The sequence below is a fragment of the Rhinopithecus roxellana genome, chromosome 10, assembly GCF_007565055.1.
Source record: "Rhinopithecus roxellana isolate Shanxi Qingling chromosome 10, ASM756505v1, whole genome shotgun sequence".
Classification (NCBI taxonomy): Eukaryota; Metazoa; Chordata; class Mammalia; order Primates; family Cercopithecidae; genus Rhinopithecus; species Rhinopithecus roxellana.
Window position 1 is genome coordinate 138,601,524 of NC_044558.1, and position 22,348 is coordinate 138,623,871.

A 22,348-nucleotide genomic window follows, 5' to 3' on the forward strand; every position below is an offset into this window, starting at 1 on the left:
ATTTAATAATATTTTTTAAATGATACTAGTGTATCCCTTTGGTTCAGATCTGTGCCTATTTGAGAACCACAGTTTTACACTGAAAAGAGGATGAAACTCCTCCATGTGCACCTTTAATCATCACATGACATAAGGGAATAAATAATATTTATCTAGTGGGGTTTTTTAAGATACTTTTTCCTGTGAAGTGGGTAATAGTGGGAGTCTGTTTGAAAAAAACTTAAATAGATTTGCATATGGGATAATCGTTACTGGATGACCCAACTAGGTTAAGAATCAAACCTAAAAACAACTCCATTTCTACAGGATAATGTTTTGCAGTTTACGAAAAGCTTTCACATACTTTTTATCTTCAATACAAAGCAATAAACGGGGATATTTTTGTTACTCCAATTTTAGACGGAAGGAAAACAAAGCAAAGAGAAAATATGCATTTTGCCTTATTTCACCAAGCGAGTAAATGGGGTAAGAGGGGTGGAGAGGGGAAAAGACTGGAATCAAGGTCTTCAGGTCTTTTCTTTATGCTTTTTTCACTACACACCTTAATCTCTGAGGTGAGTTACATGACAGCAATAGCATGTTCTCCCACAGTCTAGCCCAGCCATTGATCTCGCCCCATATTGCCCTGTTTCTTAGGTATTCATTCACATTTATTAGTTGCAGATTTCTACCCCATGTAAAAAGGAACGTTGTTACCATCTTCAAAATCATGACCTATTATAATAGCATAACACTGTTATCAAAGGACAATGTAAGGCTAGTGCGAATGATAACTATGTGTTATACCTTCCACATACCATCTCATTCAGTTCTCACAGTAGCTCTGTAACAGAGCTATTATCTTTGCACTTCATAAATAAATGTAACCTACCCGAAGTCCACAACTAGTAGTGGTAAAGGCAAAATTCAAATTCAAGTCTGATCCTAAAATCTATGTGCTCATTAGTACCAACCTGAGTTCAAAGGATCATGTTATCCAAAGAGATTTAAGAAAAAGGATTCATGTCTAATTAACTCTGGGAGTTACTGAGTTAAGCCTAAAAATAGGTGAATGCTTACTGTGAATCTCCAAAAGGGGGTTATTGGATATAGTCTTAAGGAAATGCCACACCAGGCTATTCTGTTCTAAAGATGCCAAAATGTTAGGCAATTATATCTGAGCAGCAGCTAGTGTTTTTCTTTATTCTTTTCAGACTTTTCTACCCTAGGGATATATTACTTCCTAAATTAGGGGGAAATTAATGTTACTTTAAATATAATAGAGATATCATTGAAAAAAAGAAAGATGGACTAACATGATTCCAGTTTTTTTTTGATCCTGCTGGCAACTTCTTCCATCTTTTCACAAGCAGGACACAGGCATTGCAGATGTCTCCTGAACGAGTCTCATGCAATCTGATAAAAAAACAATCAAACCTTTATCAGTCTCCCTTACCTTAAAGAACTCATGCAAACACATTTCTTTTGGGAAAAAAACTGTATCTATGTATGGTTTATAGATAAAATTTAATCATCCTGGATGATCCCATTCCATAGTTTCTATAGGATATTTCAGAAATAAAATTATCTTCTAGATTCAACAAACCAATTCTACGTACTGCAATTTGGTTATTTTGAAATAAGAAATGCTTTTAAAATTAAAAAGGCCAAGCACCTCCACGTCCAGCAAGTTTTTTTGTTTGTATTTTTTATAGAGATGGGTTTCGCCATGTTGCCCAGGCTGAACTCAAGCTCCTGTGACCGACCTGCCTCAGCCTCCCAAAGTGCTGGGATTACTGGCGTGAGCCACTGCACCCTGTCAAGGGTAATTTTTTTTTTTTTTTTGAGATGGAGTCTTGCTCTGTCGCCAGGCGGGAGTGCAGCGGCATGATCTCGGCTCACTACAACCTCCGCCTCCTGGGTTCAAGCAATTCTCCTGCCTCAGCATCCTGAGTAACTGGGACTGTAAGTGTGCGCCACCACGCCCAGCTTATTTTTGTATTTTTAGTAGAGGCGGGGTTTCACCACGTTGGCCAGGATGGTCTCGATCTCTTGACCTCGTGATCCGCCCGCCTCGGCCTCCCAAAGTGCTCTCAGATTACTGGTGTGAGCCGCTGCACCCAGTCAAGGGTAATTTTTTAAAAAGCCTTTTTAAAAATTAACCACAAAAGGAAGGCAACAACAAAAGGGTTTGTCTAGCTACAACTATAAGGGACTTCACAATTAATGTGGTAGCTACTCATAATCTGGAAAAAAGTAGGCTGTCAGCATTCATTTAAAAAGCAGGAGACTTAAACAGCCTAAATTAGAATAAGTGATTTTTATTATTAGCACATTGTTCCAATCACCTTGCTTACAAATATTTCTGTATGCTGCGGTATTTTTTCACTCTAAGAATAGTACAAACATCAGGTGATCTTACCCAAAACAGCTCTGGAAGTCCTTTTCATAGCGTTTACTGTCAGTGAATCGAGAACTGGAGGACTTAGCTCTGCAAATACAGCAGCCCTCTATACTTCGGTACATCTTTGGCTTGTGAAAACCAAACATCTTTTCTTCTGGGCAATAGTCTGTAAAGCCAAGGGAATTGACACATCTTTGTTGAGGGCTGTAACAAGGAACCATTAAAGAGTTCTCTCTGCTCCACCCTATCCCCAAGCAACTTGGTATTACATGACCAAGACAGGCAGGCAGCTCAGGGGAAGACCTCCTGGATCTACCTCCATTCTTGGCACTATCATGGCAAGTGTATAAAACACAAAGAAAAGTTTAGTTACTTAAGGAGGACTCTACTACCTCCTACCTCGCCTAGCAAACATGCACTCTAAAAATGGGGAAGAGGAGCATTTTTTAAAATCAGGTTTTTAAGTAAGAAATGCCACAAACAATCCTGTAAAATAATGAAGCTGTACACAATCGAGGACATATCCTTAAACTTAAGACACACCTTTTTATTTTGCATCTTTGCATTAACGTGATTCCCCTCTGGGGAAGTTTTGAGCATTTACCACGAACACTATTTGATACTAAGTACACAACTAGCTCACTATGCATAGCCCATACTACTTTGCCTAATGGGAATTCAGAGGGGATTTCTTCTGTGATAAATGGGAAGTTCTAAGCAGTCAAGTTTGGCCCTGAATTGAAACTGCTGAAAGGAAGATGTAAAATTCACAAAAATCCAAGGTTATAATTTAATAATAATAATAATAATAATTCCATGTATCATTAAGACAAAAAAAGAACGAGCTCATGTTGTCTGACCGCTGATCTGCCCCTTAGTTGTTAGAGGTTTGTGGACCTCTTCTATGAGGTTTTGGGCTGAGAGTAGTAACAGTGGGAGGAAAATGTCCCAGAGATGCAGAGTGAAATAAATTGCAGCCCTTCTGTTTTAAAAAAAAAAAAAAAATCTCAACATCAAGGAAGGAATGAAGAAAACAGCTCTGGGGCTGGATGTAAATATGTAGCTGGCAGTAAATCTGTACCTTAGGAAAAGTAATTTGGAATATCCAAATCAAGGGCCAGCTCACCAGAACATCTGGACTAAGAGAGGTGATGAAAAGGCAATGAATATAGAAACTAAACTCCAATGGACAAGTCCAGAGGATGTTTGTATGTATGAGGGTCTAACTATAAATTATCACATAAAGCAACAATAAAAGAAAAAAAAATTTTTTTTTTTTTTTTGAGACAGAGTCTCGCTCTGTCGCCCAGACTGGAGTGCGGTGGCGCGATCTCGGCTCACTACAAGCTCCGCCTCCCGAGTTCAAGGGATTCTCCTGCCTCAGCCTCCCCAGCAGCTGGGACTGACTACAGGCGCCCGCCACCACACCCGGCTAACTTTTTGTATTTTTAGTAGAGACAGGGTTTTACCGTGTTAGCCAGGATGGTCTCGATCTCCTGACCTCGTAATCCGCCTGCCTTGGCCTCCCAAAGTGCTGGGATTACAGGCGTGAGCTACCGTGCCCGGCCAAGAAAATTATTAATACCACTTTCGTGTCCACAGTTTTAGGAGTTATAACCACAGAACAGTATCTTTTTAAAGTTGTTTTAGACATAAACTTAGATGACTAAACCTAAAGCTTCAGTACAGTCATGTGTTGATTAACAATGGGGACACATTCTGAGAAATTCATCATTGGGCATCCTGGTGCAAACATCAGCGTCCTCACACAAACCAAGATGGCAATAGCCTACAACACCCCTAGGCTATATGGGATAGCCTACTGTTCCTAGGCAACAAACTTATACAGCATGTGACTGTACTGAATGTTGTGGGCAACTGTAATACAATGGTAAGAATCTGTGTGCATCTAAATACAGAAAACGTACAAAAAAATACGGTATTATAATCTATTGGGACCAACATCATATATGCAGTCTGTGGTTGACCAAAAAGTCCTTGTGTGACATATGGCTGTATTTGTCTTTGGATTATGTCGTCTGATCCCATTCCATTCCAATTCTGGTTAGTATAATATAGCAAGTATTAATGAAAGTGATTCAGAAGTAACCAAATATCCAGGCTTTTTATGTGTATTTTTTTGGTATTGAGGGATTTTGAAATATAGACAGAGGTTTTACAACTTTTAAAAGAAAATACTTTTCAAACTTTTATTAGCAAATAATTAGCTTAAAAATTGAAGCTTCCCTTTCAAACAGGCTATTGTTAATATAACTGTTCCTGTGCAATGTTTTTGTTGGTGAGAGAGGCAGGCAAAAGAGTGAGATGGGGGCAAGGCAGAAGGCCTTGATGCATTTCAATAATTAAGTCTAAACAGTTACCTCTAAGAATTGTTCAAAAAAAAAATTTTTAGTTGATAATAATTTTAGGTAAATGCTTGGGAATCTGATGTCTTTGAGAGGAAGAAAAATGAGAAAATACCCTCTACACAGTCGTAAGAAAAGGTCTAGAGAGGCCTGCTCAAATGAGGCAGACTTTTTTTTCTCAATCCAACAACAAACCCATATGATAACTGAAAAGAAAATCCTGAAGAAAATGGTTGCATGTTGCTTTGGAAAAAACAATGTCAAATGACAAAAGATTGCAGAAACAAGAAAACAGAGTAGCAGTTATTGTTTTAATATGTATATTCCTGTTTTAAGGCACAATGTAATATGACCCTCGTTCTCACACCACCCTGTGCTCTTCTCCAAACTCACCCAACAGCTTGCATTACCATCAAGAAGGTCAGAGAACAGTTTCTCTAATACTCTACAACTTCATCCAGAACTCTTGGAAACTTCAGCCTCCCTTCTCACCAAGGACAAATGAAGCAGAGCAAAAAAAGGCCAGTTCATTCCATTAATACACAGACCAAATCCTATTACGACAGATAGATTCCTATCTCTACCCTCACAATCTCTTTCCCTTCCCCCAAATAAACAAGTCCTCAAAGCTATCAGCATTCAGCTCATCTCTAGGATATGAACTACCTTCACTGAGGTTGGATTTGACCAAGACGCCATAGTTTGTGCCAGTTACCACACTGGCAAGTTGTTAAGGATGTGACGGATTATAGGTGAATACTGAGGCTTTCTTTTTAATCAGCAGCCATTGTGAATTAAGTGTTCCTCTTCAGTGATTTTTTTCTGCCGGTGGGGACCTCCACAAAACTGACCCACCACCCCCTAGCAAGACATTCCAGTCATCAGCTGAGGAATATTCTTCTTAGACATGGGGGAGAATAGGCTAATGTCTTAGGATTCATAATCCATTTTTATATAGCTCCGTGACCTTACTTTTGTCCTGACTGACCTTACTTTTGTCCTTACTTTTGATCTGAGAGGGATCTAAATCCTAGGGCTTACCCTCTCCTAGGCAATGCTCAGTGAGAAATGCAATGAGGTGGCAGACACCTGTCCTTATGCAACACACAAGGAGCATGTGAACCTTTTAATGGATGACAACTTAATACACCTATTAAGCCTTTTCTGAGCTTATCCTCACACTTAAGAGGCACCTGGGAATCTGCAGCAAATACACAGGGGTTTCATTTTGGGCTTTGTTTACAGCAACCAAGTTAAGCAGTGATTGGTGTTTAACCATTTTGAGGTTTGGGGATCCCTGAGATTAACTGATAGTATTTTCAAAAATCTGCAAACCCATGAAATTTTTACAAAAACACTACTTAATCTCTGGAGGAAAACCAAGGACACAAAATGGTCTCTGAAACCAAGTTACTTTATATATTTAACAAAGTAGTGGGTGGGCACGGCATAACTTGATTTTAAACTGGACATTTGTTTTTTCAAGCAACCTGGTGGTTCTTTAGAATACTGCTTTCCTAGTACCACATTTGTGCAATATTAAATGATTCCTCCAGTACAATCTATCTTATTTGTTCAAATGACACCATCAGCTCTGAAACTATCTGTGCATTTTGCCTCTATTCTCATAGGCATCATATCACTCAGCACTATGTTTTAAAGGAAGAAAGGTGGCCGGGCGCAGTGGCTCAAGCCTGTAATCCCAGCACTTTGGGAGGCCGAGACGGGCGGATCACGAGGTCAGCAGTTCGAGACCATCCTGGCTAACACGGTGAAACCCTGTCTCTACTAAAAAACACAAAAAGCTAGCCTGGCGAGGTGGCTGGCGCCTGTAGTCCCAGCTACTCGGGAGGCTGAGGCAGGAGAATGGCGTAACCCCGGGAGGCGGAGCTTGCAGTGAGCTGAGATCCGGCCACTGCACTCCAGCCCGGGCGACAGAGCGAGACTCCATCTCAAAAAAATAAAATAAAATAAAAAATAAAGGAAGAAAGGTAATACTATCTGCTTTCTAATTGATTAATAGTTACAGCTGAGAACAGACCCATACAATCTCACCCTTAAGCGTGTGTCTGAAGAAAGAAGAGGAAAATTCAGCTGTGAGATTAAAGCCAAAAATCAGGCCGGGCGCGGTGGCTCAAGCCTGTAATCTCAGCCCTTTGGGAGGCCGAGATGGGCGGATCACGAGGTCAGGAGATGGAGACCATCCTGGCTAACACGGTGAAACCCCGTCTCTAGCAAAAAATACAAAAAACTAGCCGGGCGAGGTGGCGGGCGCCTGTAGTCCCAGCTACTCGGGAGGCTGAGGCAGAATGGCCTAAACCCGGGAGGCAGAGCTTGGCCACTGCACTCCAACCTGGCTGACACAGCGCAACTCCGTCTCAAAAAAAAAATAAATAAAGCCAAAAATCAAGAAAAACTTAAAATACTGATTATGAACTGTTGTCTTCTAAAATTAAATAGTGGTATGGTTGCAAAACTCTGAGTATACTAAAAGCCACTGAATTGTACACATTACAAGAGTGAATCTTATGGCATATAAATGAGTGAATTTTATGGTACATGAATGATCTCAGTAAGCCTGTTTTTGAGACATTTAAAAATAAAAATAACTGAGGAATTAACTCGTCTTTATCATCTTTGTAAGCGCAGCATCTAAGATTCCAGTCTCACAGTAGGTGTGTTAACCCAAATGAGAGACCCAAGATGGGAATCTCAATCAAACAAGGTTTATTAGGCCGAGCTTGAGGATGTGCACCCAGAGAGCACAAGTTCCAATAGCTTATAACCTTTGTTTCAAAGCAAGATTACCTGAGGCATGGTATTCATACATTTTTTTAAACAGGGGGATACCTGCAGTACAGTGAAGCAACAATTACATTCTTGTCGATTTGACTGGTATTCAGTGATGTTACATATAAGGTAAAGTAAGTATGTGGTTGAGTGGGTAAGAGAGAAAGGTTAATAATTACATAGGCATCTCAGGGTCTGGCGGAAGGATGATTGATTCCATCCTGCCTTTGTTCTATATCTGACACACAAGTTTACAACCAGTACCTGTTAGTAAAATATTTAACAAACTCCAGTTACAAATGCACAAAGGGTCAGCCTCAGTAAATAGGCCATGGTTTTATTACCCATATGTCCAAACCACAGCCATCTTGTCTCACTTTTCTCTTTTCTTCTGACACTATCATCATCATCTATCTGTCTATCTACAATATGTTTTCTTAAGGTCCTTGAAATAGAAAAAAAAAAAAAAAACATTTCAAGATGTTTTTCAAGATTTGAGGGGTTACAGTTAAAACAAGCCTATTTATGGGAGGTTCTAACACTGATCTAACTGACATAGCTGCCTTTGCACATACACATTCTTCAGCCAGAACAAATATTTAGAAGAGGCTGTGTCAATCCACTTTTCCTTGTATTTCCACATTTTCCCCCTTTTGATCAAAATTTCTCTTTAGAGAACACAAATGATCATACTTCATGTCCTTCTGTCTTCCCAGGAAGTCATGTCCCACGTTGGAGGGAAAGAGGTGAGATGAGGTTGATGTAGGCCTGAGGCAGACACTCCAGGGGTATGTAGTGGAATCTACTGCTACGCTTACAGGATAATTCTATCTACATTGTGCTACCAAAATGGGGGGGAGGGTGTTAATTTTTTTTTATTAAGACAGGGTTTCACTACATTGCCCAGGCTGGTCCCAAACTCCTAGCCTCAAGAGTCTTTTCACCTTGGCCTCCCAAGTGCTAGTGTATGGGCCACTGCAACTGGCCTACAATTCTGGTTTTAGCAATAGATTTACGTAGGTTGATTATAAATACCATGAGTAATTTAACTGATAGTAAGAGAAATAGGATAGACACTACGATTATATCAAGGTTTGAGATCCTTCTGTCATTTATAAGCATGATGAATGGACATTCACACATGTGTGAGATGCACCTCCTTCAAACCTTGTTATGACATTGGTACTTTACCCATGAAAAAGGGTTTGAATTGCAGACTGGAAGAAATAGGAAGCCAATTAAACAGATCATTGAGAAGATCGGTAGTTTGTGCCCCTTGTAACCATTTAGCTTGCTTGAAAATTCTTTCTACGCAAGTCTCTACTTCATCTGAGGTGTTGATGTAAGTGCAGCAGGCAGTGTGAGCTACTGTACAGACTCCTTGTCCCAGCTACTCAAGAGGCTAAGGTACGAGGATCACCTGAGCCCAGGGAGGTCAAAGCTGTAGTAAGCCATGATCACACCACCACACTCCGGCCTAGGCGACAGAGCAAGACCCTCCCTCAAAAAAAAAAAAAAAAGCTCCTTTCAATTTGCCAGCTCTTTTGCCAGCTATTTACACTATGTGCCCATCCTTGGGTTGGTGGGTGTGGCCCAATGCCACATACCAAAATGTATCTATTAACTATTCATTCATGGGTAAGTTGTTTAAAACATGAGTGAGCCATGGATTGGTTTTACTGCAGGTCTTACAAAAGCCTGCATAAGCATGATACATAACAAACAAGACGTGCTGGCACAATTTGCTTTTGCTTTTTCTCCTTTGGACATTCAGTTGCCAGTTATGACAGTAACGGTGGGAGGCCAGGAATGTGTAGGGACAGCGGCCTGGAAAAGATGAGGAATTAAGTTTGTGTTCCAGATAAGTTAGAGAATTTGTCCCTGATTGGCTTCCTGATAGACAGGTCTGGGGGCGGTGGGAAGGGGTGAGACTTAGGGGATATTATAAAGCACAGAATGAAAATATGGCCTGGCTTTAGAAGCTGAATTTGAATTTGGAAAGGGACACCTGGAGAGAACTGATGCAAGTATATGGTAACATTTGGAGTGTCAGAAAAATCAATCACAGGTGCAACAAGTACCATGTAATGATACTGAATGGCCCTAGGAAGCTGGTGACAAATCCAGCAATCTGAGAGACTGCCTCTATCTGCCACACTTTGGAAAAGTTTAGCTCATGAACTATTTTTCCATCGCCAGCAGAGACCCTGAAAAGTCAAGTGTATATATATATTGGTGGCCATCATGTGTATGGAAACATTAACCAGGTTATATATCCTATAATCTGAATCAAAGCAGACAAGGCCAATAGTCCCCAAAGTAAATATAATACTCTAAGAATGTTTAGACAGGAGATCATACAGGCCTGCTCTCAAGTCTTGGGTCAATTAGCTGTCCACTCAGATGTTGTCAACTTCTCGTCCTGGTTTCAGGGTTGAAACTGTTTGGTGAATCAGCGTCAGGGATCTTTGGTGGGAGTCATGGTCCATTCAGGAAGTTGTGCCTTTTTAAGGTGAGAGATATGGATCGGTGAGTCTACACCCTTTAACTCTGCTGTGCATGGATTACTCAGCGGTACCTGGCAAGGGCCCCTCCACCAAGGCTGGAGGGAGTCCTTTATGAGATGTCTTTTCCAACAGACAAAATTTCCAGGTTGGAGGTCATGACCAGAATCTTCATCTCCCAGAAGCACACTGTGGGACGTGTCTTGCACTAAGGTCTGGCTTTTCATGAGTTGGTGAATGAGTCCCTTAAAATAGTGCAAGATGTCCCCATTCAGTAAATTTGGATCAGTCATCTTGATTCCCACGTGCCTGGGTCTTCCAGTTACAATTTCATGAGAAGAGAGCTAATAAAGGGATGGATCAAAGGTTGAACAATACCAAGGGGAGTGCCTTCGGCCAGCAGAGGTGAAAAGCCTCCATAAATTTAGCCAATTTTTTTCTATTATTCCATTGGTCCATTGCACCAATCCAGGGACTTAGCGCCAATTGTGTTATTATTCCATTGCTCCATTCTACCAATCCAGAGGACTAAGGGTGGTAGGCACAATCAAAATACTGAAATATAGGCCAATTTTTTTTTTTTTTTTTTTTTTTTTTTTGGAGACCAAGTCTTGCTCTATCACCTAGGGTGGAGTGCAGTGGTGTGATCTTGGCTTACTGCAACCTCCACCTGCCGGGTTCAAGTGATTCTCCTGCCTCAGCCTCCTGAGTGGCTGGGACTAAAGGCATGCGCCACGATGAGCGGCTAATTTTTGTATTGTTAGTGGAGACAGGATTTCATCATGTTAGCCAGGCTGGTCTTAAACTCCTGGCCTCAGGTGATCCGCCCACCTCGGCCTCACAAAGTGCTGGGATTACAGACGTGAGCCACTGCGCCCAGTCCCAAATTTTACAAATGCTCAATGACCTGGGCAGTAAAATAAGTTCCCCTACTGCTGTGAAGTTCAAAAGGGGACTCCCCACAATGGGGTAATCCTTTCTAATAAGATTTTACCCACTACCATTGACCATCAGCAGGATGGGCAATTGCATTACCCAATGCAAAGACATGCATATCATTACCAATGCATGTTTATATGCTTAAGATGGTGGCAGCTGGATACAATCAAGCTGCCACATCTCAAAAGGTCTAGGTAGAAAAAGAAAATGACCCTGAGCCACATAAAGGGGTTTTCCAGGATTGTGTTTTGGGTAGATGGTACACTGTGAATCAATCTTCTGTGCCATGATGACAGTTTCCAATAATATTGTTTATAATAGGATATCATTTTATCTGAATTCCAATGGGTCAAGCTGTAAATGTGTTCCATGAAGGGCATCTGACACCCCACTAGGATGATGGGTTTATCATTAGGTCCATACCATAGTTCTGTTTGGGGGAAAAAGTACCCCCGCTTTCGTTTCCAGGTAAATCTTTCTTCGGTGGAAGCTAAGTCTTGGATTTCCTTTAGTGTAAACTTAACTGTTTAAGTCTCACAGTCATTCCAAGGATCGGACTGGTGTCTCAAACACAGCTCTCTTAGCTACTGCATCAGCAAATTGACTACCTTGATTCTATGTTGTGTCTAATTCAGAGCAGCCTGGAACCTTTATAATTGCCAAAAGCGAGCTCCAAGACTAGTCCATTTTTTAAGGCGTGCCCTGAGAAGGTTAAATACCCTCTCTCTTTCCATAGCATTCCCAAGTTATGAGCACCACTGGATGCATAGGGGCATAATTTTTACCACTTTATTCTTTGCTAGTTGACAAGGTTGAGTCACGGCAATCAGTTCAGCAAGTTGGGCTGACTTAGCCTGCAGAACACCAGCTTCAATGACCATGGCACATCCCGCTTTAAACTTACTACCTTCTCCCCTCAAGTAAGATACATCTGTAAACCATTCTGTCTAGGCATTATCTAATGGTGATTCTTGTAGGTCTGTCCTTGGGGTAAAAAGTTGGGTATGTCATCGGGATGAAGTCATGAGAGGTCTTGTCAGAAGACTGGCCAGGCCTGGTGCAGTGGCTCATGCCTATAATCCTAGCACTTTGTGGTCTGCTAAATTCAAATTCATATTTGGGAAAAATAAGTGGGGCACTGTATATCCCTGTGACATCACAGTTCAAGTATCCCATCATTCTCTCCAGGTAAAGGCAAACAAATACTAACTACCAGGATGTATAGGGATGCTTAAAAAGGCACTACAGGCCGGGCGCGGTGGCTCAAGCCTGTAATCCCAGCACTTTGGGAGGCCGAGACGGGCGAATCACGAGGTCAGGAGATCGAGACCATCCTGGCTAACACGGTGAAACCCCGTCTCTACTAAAAATACAAAAACTAGCTGGGCGAGGTGGCGGGCGCCTGTAGTCCCAGCTACTCGGGAGGCTGAGGCAGGAGAATGGCGTAAACCCGGGAGGCGGAGCTTGCAGTGAGCTGAGATCTGGCCACTGCACTCCAGTCCCGGCGACAGAGCGAGACTCCGCCTCAAAAAAAAATAAAAATAAAAATAAAAATAAAAAAAAAAAGGCACTACAGAGATCCACAAGTACCACTCAAGGTGGGCAGATTGCTTGAGCCCAGGAGTTCGAGACCAGCCTGGGCAACATGGTAAACCTTGTCTCTACAAAAAATACAAAAATCAGCCAGGTGCAGTGGTGCACACCTGTAGTCCTAGCTACTGGGGAGACTGAGGCAGGCAGATTAACTGAGCCCAGGAGGTTGAGGCAGCAGTGAGCTGTGATCATGCCACTGCACTCCAGCCTGGGTGACAAAGCAAGACCCTGTCTAAAAAAAAGAGAGAAAGAGAGAGAGAGGCCAGGTTAGGATCATTGCAACAAGAGATGGTAACATTAGAGAATAATAAAATTAAGACCTAATAGGAAGTTAATCTATTGAAAGATAAGTGTTAAGTTATGATGAGAATTCAGAAGTAGCTCAACTGAATGCAGAATGAAGGCAGTAAGGGAGGGGACCCCAAGACTGTCTCTCTAACAATTTTATATAGAAGGGCTGTAGCTGATATTGCCTTACACAAGGCAGCCCTCGAGTCACTGGATCTAACTGCTGACTATAATAGCCTATAGGTCTTTGCTGGTCACCATGTTTGAGTCAACATACCAAATGTGTTTCCCCCATCTTCATGAAGAGAAAGAAAGTTCATAGTTTGGGTATCTTATTACTGGGGCATTTATTAATCTTTAAAAAAAAAAAACAGACTCCTGCTCTGTCACTCAGGCTGGAAGGCAGTCAGCTTACTGCAACCTCTGCCTCCTTCAAGCGATTCTCCTGCCTCAGCCTCCCACGTAACTGGGACTATGGACGTTTTGCCACCATATCTAGCTAATTTTTGTATTTTTAGTAAAGACACAGTTTCACCATGTTGCCCGGGCTGGTCTTGAACGCCTGGCCACAAGTATTTGCCTGCCTCGGCCTCCCAAAGTTCTGGGATTATAGGCATCAACCACTGCACCTGGCCTACTAATCTTTCTTTAATTTGTTGCACAGCTGGTTGTCCCTCACGAGTCCACATGATGGGACCAGGCCGGTCATTCTTTAAACAGATATAAAAAGGTTGAGTCAATAAAAATTTAGTATCCAGCTTCTACAATAGCAAGCCAACTCCACGAACCCTCTAAGCTATTTTTTAGTAGTAAGCATCAAAAAAGCTAAAATTCCTTTGATTCTATCAGGACTGACACTCAATCCTTTGGCTGACATAACATGTCCCACATGTCTGACTTGAGAAAGACAAAATTAAAGTTTACCCTTAGACACCTTGTGCCCTATAATGGCCAATTGTTGAAGTAAGTACAAGTTTTCTTCTTCAGAGGAAGAAAGTGTCAGAGCAAAGGAGGAGGTCATGCACACACTGGATGAGGGATGAGGATCCCCTGAGAGAAGTCCAAGTCTGCTAAATTCGTATTTCAGTATTTGGGAAAAGTAAGTGGTACTGTATATTGCTGTGACATCACAGTCCAAGTATACCGTCATTCTCTCCAGGTAAAGGCAAACAAATACTGATTACCTGGATGTATAGGGATGCTTTAAAAAGGCACTACAGAGATCCACAACTGAAAAATATTGTCAGGGACAGGCACAGTGGCTCACACCTATAATCCCAGCACTTTGGGAGGCTGAAGCGGGTGGATCACTTGAGGTCAGGAGTTCGAGACCAGCCTGGCCAACATCACGAAACCCCATCTCTACTAAAAATACAAAAATAAGCCGGGTGTGGTGGTGCACGTCTTTAATCCTAGCTACTTGGCAGGCTGAGGCGGGAGAATCGCTTGATCCCGGGAGGTGGAGGCTGCAGTGAGCTGAGATTGTGCCACTGTACTCCAGCCTAGGGGACAGAGTGAGATTCTGTCCCCCAAAAAAAAAAGAACACTATCATCATTGATGTTTGGTATGGCAGACAGGAGTATAAAGGTTAAGAAGCACTGGATATCTAGGTATTATAATACCGTCTACAGCCTTTAAGTTCTGTACAAATCTCCATCCCCTCCCCATTTGGTTCTCTGACAAGGAAAATGGGGGTGTTGCAGGGACTGGTGCAGGGAATAATAAAACCTCTCTCAAGATAATCTCATGATTGGGGCAACTCCACCTAAGGCTTCTTGCCATAGTGGCTATTATTTTACGTTAAGCAAGGGATTCATAGTGTTAATCTCAACCTTTATTGGAGCAGCTGAGACTATCTTTCCTATGTCTGTGTTAGACTGGGACCACAGCTGGTAAGACATAGTTTCAAGTAAACACTCAGCTTCTGGCATTAGTAGAAAAGTTGAAGTTTAAAAGGAGCCTTATGGTTTCCTTCCCTTTATTATATTTCTTTTTGTTTTCCCATCTTCCCAATCACATGAGGGTGTCTTTACACCACTAACATCAATTTGTGATTTTTTTTTTTTTGAAACGGAGTCTCACTCTGTTGCCCAGGCTGGAGTGCAATGGTGTGATCTCCGTTCACTGCAACCTCCGCCTCCCAGGTTCAAGCAATTCACCTGCCTAAGCCTCCCAAGTAGCTGGGATTACAGGCATGCACCACCACGCTCAGCTACTTTTGCATTTTTTTTAGTAGAGACGGGGTTTCTCCATGTTGGTCAGGCTGGTCTCAAACTCCCGACCTCAGGTGATCCGCCCCACTCAGCCTCCCAAAGTGCTGGGATTACAGGTGTGAGCCACCGCGCCCAGCCAACTTGTGATATATTATGAGAGCATTATTTGGTTTGCTTTCCCTAATCCCATGGTTCAAGTTCCAGAAACATTTCCCACTTTGAGGAAAAAGAGATGAGCATTATGGATGTTGTGGAAATTTCAATCCAGAAGGTTAAACAGGCACTTCTGGGCATGTCAGGAAAACACGGGATTGGCTGAGAGTATCATATTCATAGCCCTTGGGAGGAAGCCAAACCCAATGAACCAGTAAAGCAAAGGTGTGAATTTAAAGCAAGAGATAGGTTTATTAGGTATACCCACCATGTTAACTTTTTCATTTCTCTGAAAAATGGGGTTTTTAAGTAAGGTGGAATTTATAACTGATACAGCAGCTCCTGTGCCTATTGAATTATTTTTTCCCAAAGAGTGAGTTAAAGCAGCGTATTGGGAGAAATGAAAACCCCCTATTTTCTCAGAGGATTCCTAGTTTTCCAGTTTATCATCCTGTTGTTTCCATTTCAGTATCTTGCAATTCCTTTTAAAATGCCCTAGCTTCTTGTAGTAGTGACAGAGAAGGGGAGAAGAGCTCTTAGGACCAATAGACTTAATTTTCTTCTTATTGGCCTGGGAGTTTTAAGAGGTTAACTGTTGCCATTGTTAAGTATACAGTCTTTTGATTTTCCTTTTTTATGACTGTACAGGACAACTGGTCAGCTAAGTTGACCAGTCATTAGTTCTGGCTATCACCTAGTCAGTCATTTGACAATAGTGGGTAGTGCATCATCCAAATTGTTTGGGAAATCTTAATTTAATAATGTGTCATTTTTATTGTTTTCCAAGTTGTCCACTGACATCTGCAATATTGTTTTCATGTTTTATCAAAGTGGGTAAAAAAAAAATCTACAACAGGCCCATCTGGATTCTGGCAGCATTGCTGGATTTTAATCCAATCTATGATTTTTTTTTTTTTTTTTTTTTTTCTGAGACACAGTCTCACTCTGTTGCCCAGGCTGGAGTGCAGTGGTACGATCTCAGCTCACTGCAACCTCTGCCTCTGAGGTTCAAGCAATTCTTCTGCCTCAGTCTCCTGAGTAGCTAGGATTACAGGCATGTGCCATCACGATTGGCTAATTTTTGTATTTTTAGTAGAGATGGGGTTTCACCAGTTGGCCAGGCTGGTCTCGAACCCCTGACCTCATGACCCACCCACCTCAGCCTCCCAAAGTGCCCGGCCGTAATCTATAATCTTTTGAAAAAAACAAGGGAATGGCATTTAACAGAGAAGCTCCTCATACCCACACATCTTTGAGCCACCTTCTCAAAGTTGGGGAGTTGGCTGCAGCAGAGGTCATACTGGATTTTCAGGAACAAGATCTGTTAGGGGATCCAACCACACTATGCTTTTTCTAGCTATTCCTTAGCTTAAGCAGCTGAAACCAGCATGTAGACAAGCCGATAAATGTCGAAATGACCTGGGTCATAGATTTTAATTGTGAGTTCAAATTCTTTGGTAAAGCAAATCCGATCTTCATAAGGGCCAGGAAATTCCTTAACTATGGCCCATAATTTGGCCTTCGACTAGGATTGATAAAGAATCAGGACTCCAGGCAGGCTGGGCACACACACTGCTGGTATTGGAAGTGAACCACTGGGACCGAGCACGAGCAAGCCAGTGAGTAGCTCCCGCAGCCCCCTGGACCCAGGGTCATGCATGGGGACTGCCAAGGTGGCTTTAACCAAGGGAGCAGATCCAACTGAGCTTATAACAACATTTTTGAAGTATGCAAGCACTGAGAAAAATGGTGAATTTTTCATGTCTCCCAATGACTTTATCACTCCATACTTGAACATTTTTGGAGAAAGCCAGCCTAATCCAAAGACGGTGGAACTTTCAAGTGGAGTGGTGGGTCAGACCGAAGATGGGAGGAATGTTGTCCCAGCGTTGGTGATGCTACGGTTGATCACTTGATGAAGGTGGCATCCACCAGATTTCCACTGTAATGACTAATACCTTTTCAACAGTGTGTAGCCTTTTAATTGGTCCTGGGTGCCCCTGATACTTTGTTTATGGTAGCCTTTCAGCTGTTTGACAAAGCTGGCAAAGGAGAAGTAACTTTTGATCAGAAAGAGGATGGTACCAGCAGTCTACAGGTCTCATCCCAGTCACTGTTCCCTGGTCCCAATGACAACTGACATTTATCACCATCAAGTGGTTTTGCCTGTTTTTAAACTTAATTGGAACCACACAGAATGTACCCTTTCAGTCTGGCTTCTTTTGTTCAACATTTCTGAGATTAATCCATGCTGTATTTTTTATTTTTCTTCACTGTATAGAATTCCATTGTGTGACAGCATATCCATTCTAGGGTCAATAGACATTTTGAGACATCTTCAGTTTTGGCTACTACAAATAATGTGTTTTCAACATTGTTTTATGTATTTTTTGGGTGTGTGTGTGTGTGTGTATGTGTCAGTATTTCTAGGAATAGAACTGCTGAGTCATAGAAAATGTGTAAATTTACCTTCAGTACATCTTGCTAAACTGTTTCCCAAAATGATGGTACCAGTTAACACTCATACCATCATTGTATGACGGCTCCATATATTTCAGATCATTGCCAACACTTGGTATCAGCCATTTTTATTTCAGTGATATCTCACTGTGTGGTTCTGATGAGTATTTCCCTGATTCCAAATGGGTCCTAGAACTTTCTTTCATACTTATTGGCCATTTAGGTATCCTCTTCAATCATGTGCCTATTTTCTGGATACAAGACCTTTGGTGGTTATATGTTTCACAGATGTCTTTACTCTGTGCACTGTTACTCATTTAACTGAGTCTTGAGGAACTTCAGTTCCTAATTTTAATGCAGTACAAACTATCAGCATTTTCTTTTGTAGCTAGCTCTTTTTGCGTCCTGATTAAGAAACCTTTGCTTTCCTCCAGGTGTGGAAAATAATCTCTTTTATTATCTTCCAGAAGTTTGTTTTCCTTTCAAATTTAAATTTTAATTGTTCTAGAATTTGTGATATTTTTACATGGTATTAAAGGTAAGGGTCGAAGATTCTTCCCTGGCCCTCTTCCCCACGGATATGTAAATCACCCAGCACGATTTACTGAAAAAGCTGAAAAAGATCACTCTTTTCTTTTCTTTTTTTTTTTTTTTTTTTTGAGATGGAGTTTTGCTCTTACTGCCTAGGCTGGAGTGCAATGGCATGATCTTGGCTCACTGCAACCTCACCTCCCAGGTTCAGGCAATTCTCCTGCCTCAGCCTCCCAAGAAGCTGGTATTACCGGCACCCACCACCACGCTCAGCTAATTTTTTGTATTTTTAGTGGAGACGGGGTTTCACCATATTGGTCAGGCTGGTCTCGAGCTTCTGATCTCAGGTGATCCACCCGCCTCGGCCTCCCAAAGTGCTGGGATTACAGATGTGAACCACCAAACTCAGCCAAGATCACTCTTTTCTCTATTGCACTGCAGTGGTACTGCTGTCATAAATCCAATATGGGGCTGTATCTGAATGTTCTATTCTTTTTATATAATTGTATATTATCCACTAATACTATACTATCTTAATTACTACAGCTTTGTAAGTCATACTTGGTAAGTCTTTCAACTTTATTCTTTAAGATTATCTTGGCTATTCTTGGCCCTATTCATTATCAAAACAATTTTAGAATAAGTTGTTAATTTCCACAAACATCCTGCTGGGATTCTGAATGCTATTGCATTGAATATGTGTAATATCTGTGTGTATATGTATAATTAAATGGTTTTTTGTTTGGTTTTGTTTTCTTTTGAGACAGAGTTTTGCTCTTGTTGCCCAGGATAGAGTGCAACAGCACGATCTCGGCTCACTGCAACCTCCACCTCCTGGGTTCAAGCGATTCTCCTGCCTCAGTCTCCCAAGTAGCTAGGATTACAGGGGCCAACATCTCACCCGGCTAATTTTTTGTATTTTTAGTAGAGATGGGGTTTCACCATAATGACCAGGCTAGGCTGGACTCCAGATCTTAGATGATCCACCCTCCTCAGCGTCCCAAAGTGCTGGGATTACAGGCATGAGCCACCACGCCCAGCCAATTAAATGTTTTAATCCCTTAAAAAAAGAGAAAGAGAATTAGGAATCCCCCACCTGTCATAGGCTGTTCCCAGAATGATACAACCACAGGAAGCATTCCTGTAGAGTTCCTGTCCCTCACTTCTGCACAAGAGGTTGCTGCCAGGGTAGGTGGAAGGACAACAAAAGCAGGGGCCTTTGGAGCCATGTTCCCTGTCACAGTCTGTTTAACACGTGACAGACAAGGAGAAAGAGATGGGAGAAGAAGAAAAATTAGATCCAGCCTGGGGAGTTAGAAAGATGAAGATAGAGCAAAGGTATAGGTGGTGAAGGAGGCACCAAAGAGTAAAGAAGGTAATTCTGAAGATTGTTTTTTAATGAGCGTATATCTGAGAGCTATCTGTTACCACCTCTAAGTTGTTTATTAGCATTCTGTAAGGAAAAAAGATCATCCTACCCACTTTTACTACTTTCAAGATACCACTGGAAGTAGCTTCCCCATTCTGGTTGCTTAATTTTTGCACTAGCACCTTCCATCCTAGTCTGCATGTATGCCAATTTTGGCATATCAAAGGATCTGCCTTTAGGCCACTGTGATGTAGAGTCATTCTTAAGTCGTCGTGGTCCATTTGTTTAAGTGATTACATAATGAGGCACCCTAAGTATTGTATATTAACCCAGCTGGGGTTTCTAAAGGTGGAATCAGATGTTCTGCAGTTGCAGGGGATTTAGTCTATTTAGAGGCTTTGTTCTCCATAATTTTTAATACCTTCTCATTAGATTGACTAAGTCAGGAGGTGTTCTGAATCTGAATGTGCTGCTTGCAAACACAAAGCTTGAGGATGCGCACCCAGGAAGTACGAGTTCCAGTAGGTTATTATCTGTGCTCTGAAGTAGACTGCATGAGGCACGGTCTTTATACATTATTTTACAGGAAAATATGTGCAGTATGGTGAAGCAATAGTTGAGAATTTGGTTCATATTCAGTGATGTTATGCCTAAAGTAAAGTAAATATGTGGTTGAGTGGGTAGGAGAGAAAAGTTAATAATTGTGTAGGCACCTTAGGGTCTGGTGGAAGGATGATTGATTCCATCCTGCCTTTGTTCTATATCTGACAAACAAATTTACAACCAGTATCTGTCAGTAAAATATTTAACAAACTCCAGTTACAAACCCAAGGGGTCAGCTTTAGTTTGTAGGCGGTGGTTTAATCACGCATATGTCCAAACTGTAGCCATCTTGGGCCAGTTTTCTTTTCTTCTGACACTATCATCATCTGTCTGTCTGTCTACAGTATGCTGTCTGAAGTTTCTTCAAATAGGACAAACATTTTGAGAAGTTTCTCAGGATTTGAAAGGTTACAGTTAAAACATGCCTACTTATGGGAGTTTGTAACGCTTATCTCTGACATAGCTGCCTTTGCATGTACACACATTCCTGGGCCAGAAAGAAATTTAGAAGAGGACTGTGTTGATCAGTTTTTTCTTTTATTTGTTTTCACAGGTGCAATAAATGTGTTGCTTAAATTTTAAGTTGCCATTTGTATAGCACTTTACATTTTATAAAGCACTTTCACTGGCATTCTTTCTTTGACTACTATTAGCCAAAAACTCAAAAATTGTTTTAATACTGTAACAGTTAAAAACAATCAACCATGGCTGGGCGTGGTGGCTCAAGCCCGTAATCCCAGCACTTTGGGAGGCCAAGCTGGGTGGATCACCTGAGGTTAGGAGTTTGAAACCAGCCTGACCAACATGAGGAAACCCCGTCTCTACGAAAAATAAAAAAATTTGCCAGGGGTAGTAGCGGCAGGCGCCTGTAATCCCGGCTACTCAGGAGGCTGAGGCAGGAGAATTGCTTGAACCCGGGAGGCAGAGTTTGCAGCCAGCCGAGATTGCACCACTGCACTCCAGCCTTGGGGACAAGAGCAAAAATCCATGTCAAAAAAAAAAAAAAAAAATCAACCATGCTATAATTATAGTTCTGACCAAATTAATTGAATATCCCAAAGTTAAAAAGATTAAAGGTAATAGCTAAGTCAGCAAAAGCAATTAAGAAAGATAACTGCAATTATATGGACAAAATGTATATAAACAAAAAAATAAAGTTTTAAAACACGACAATCAATTCTAAACATCTGTTCTGGTTGATTTGTGGGGTTTTCTTCTACTTTAAAGCTGTGGGTTTCATATAAATTTAATGATCAACTTAATGAATCTAACCTTGGTGCTGATGAGTCAAGAAAAGGATGAGATAACCACGATATATCAAAGATACAAAAGGGACAATTCTAATCTCGTCTAATGAAATTGGGAAGCCAAAGATCAGGAATAATGTCTAATTAAACACGTAAGTTTACTGAATATAATAATATACATAGGAAAGAAAAAGAGTTTCACAGCAATAGTTTATATTAAAGATGCTATTTATGAAAAGTTTTCTGATAAGATTAAAGATTATCTCTTATAAATCTCAACAATATCAAATACTTGTTCATTTTAAGCTCCAACCAGGAAACAAAATGAAAAATACTGAAATGCAAATTTTAGAGCTTTAGTAACCTTTTTAATATGGAATCAGGAGACAGTGAAAAGGCCATGAATTTAATTCAACTATTTTCTTATCTTTTTAAATCTTATAAGGGTGTTAACTCACATTTAAGGATATGGAGAGGGTTCTTATCATGATGAATTTAACATCTGTTAAACTCTCCTTAGTTGGTATGCATGCTCTGAAGGACACCATTAGTTACTCTAATATAACTTCCACTTCCACTCTCTAGATTCCTCCTTCTGGCTTTTTTATATATTTAGAAGTAAAGGGTTTTTTTTAATATTCAAAAATATCTTTCAAAACTCAGTAATACCACTGGGTGGACTAGATGGAAGAAAATTGAGAGCAATAGTCAAATGTGGTAAATCAACAGTTAACTTCACAACTTGTCCAAGTCATCCTGGAAACTGAAATTCTGATATGCACAAATTAGGGGAACAACCTCCCAAATGAAACTATCCTTAAGTTTCCAATAAACCAAAATCCTAGCTTCTAATTATCATTTTTTCTTTCTACAAATCAACTGGCCTAAGTCTTTAAAGAAAAAAAAAA

The 22,348-nt window shown here is 41.0% G+C and overlaps 1 protein-coding gene and 1 non-coding gene across 7 annotated transcripts in view; one reads left to right on the forward strand and one right to left on the reverse strand.

The window, feature by feature from the left end:
* SINHCAF (SIN3-HDAC complex associated factor) overlaps window positions 1–22,348 on the reverse strand; it is a 44,999-nt gene that overhangs the window by 13,598 nt on the left and 9,053 nt on the right. For 5 of the 6 annotated variants that reach the window (XM_030939212.1, XM_030939214.1, XM_010386216.2 and 2 more), the window contains exons 2-3: window positions 2,402–2,549; window positions 1,296–1,395 (exon numbers count right to left, since the gene is read on the reverse strand). In XM_030939212.1, coding sequence (XP_030795072.1) covers window positions 1,296–1,395; window positions 2,402–2,529 — 228 coding nt within the window. In that variant the 5' untranslated portion in view covers window positions 2,530–2,549. Of the gene's footprint in view, window positions 1–1,295; window positions 1,396–2,401; window positions 2,550–9,900; window positions 10,043–22,348 lie in introns of all 6 variants that reach the window. The other variant, XM_030939213.1, reaches the window with a different exon arrangement.
* Window positions 8,639–8,738, forward strand: LOC115900219. The gene has a single exon (XR_004059886.1). It is a non-coding gene; the product is annotated as a small nucleolar RNA U13 (small nucleolar RNA).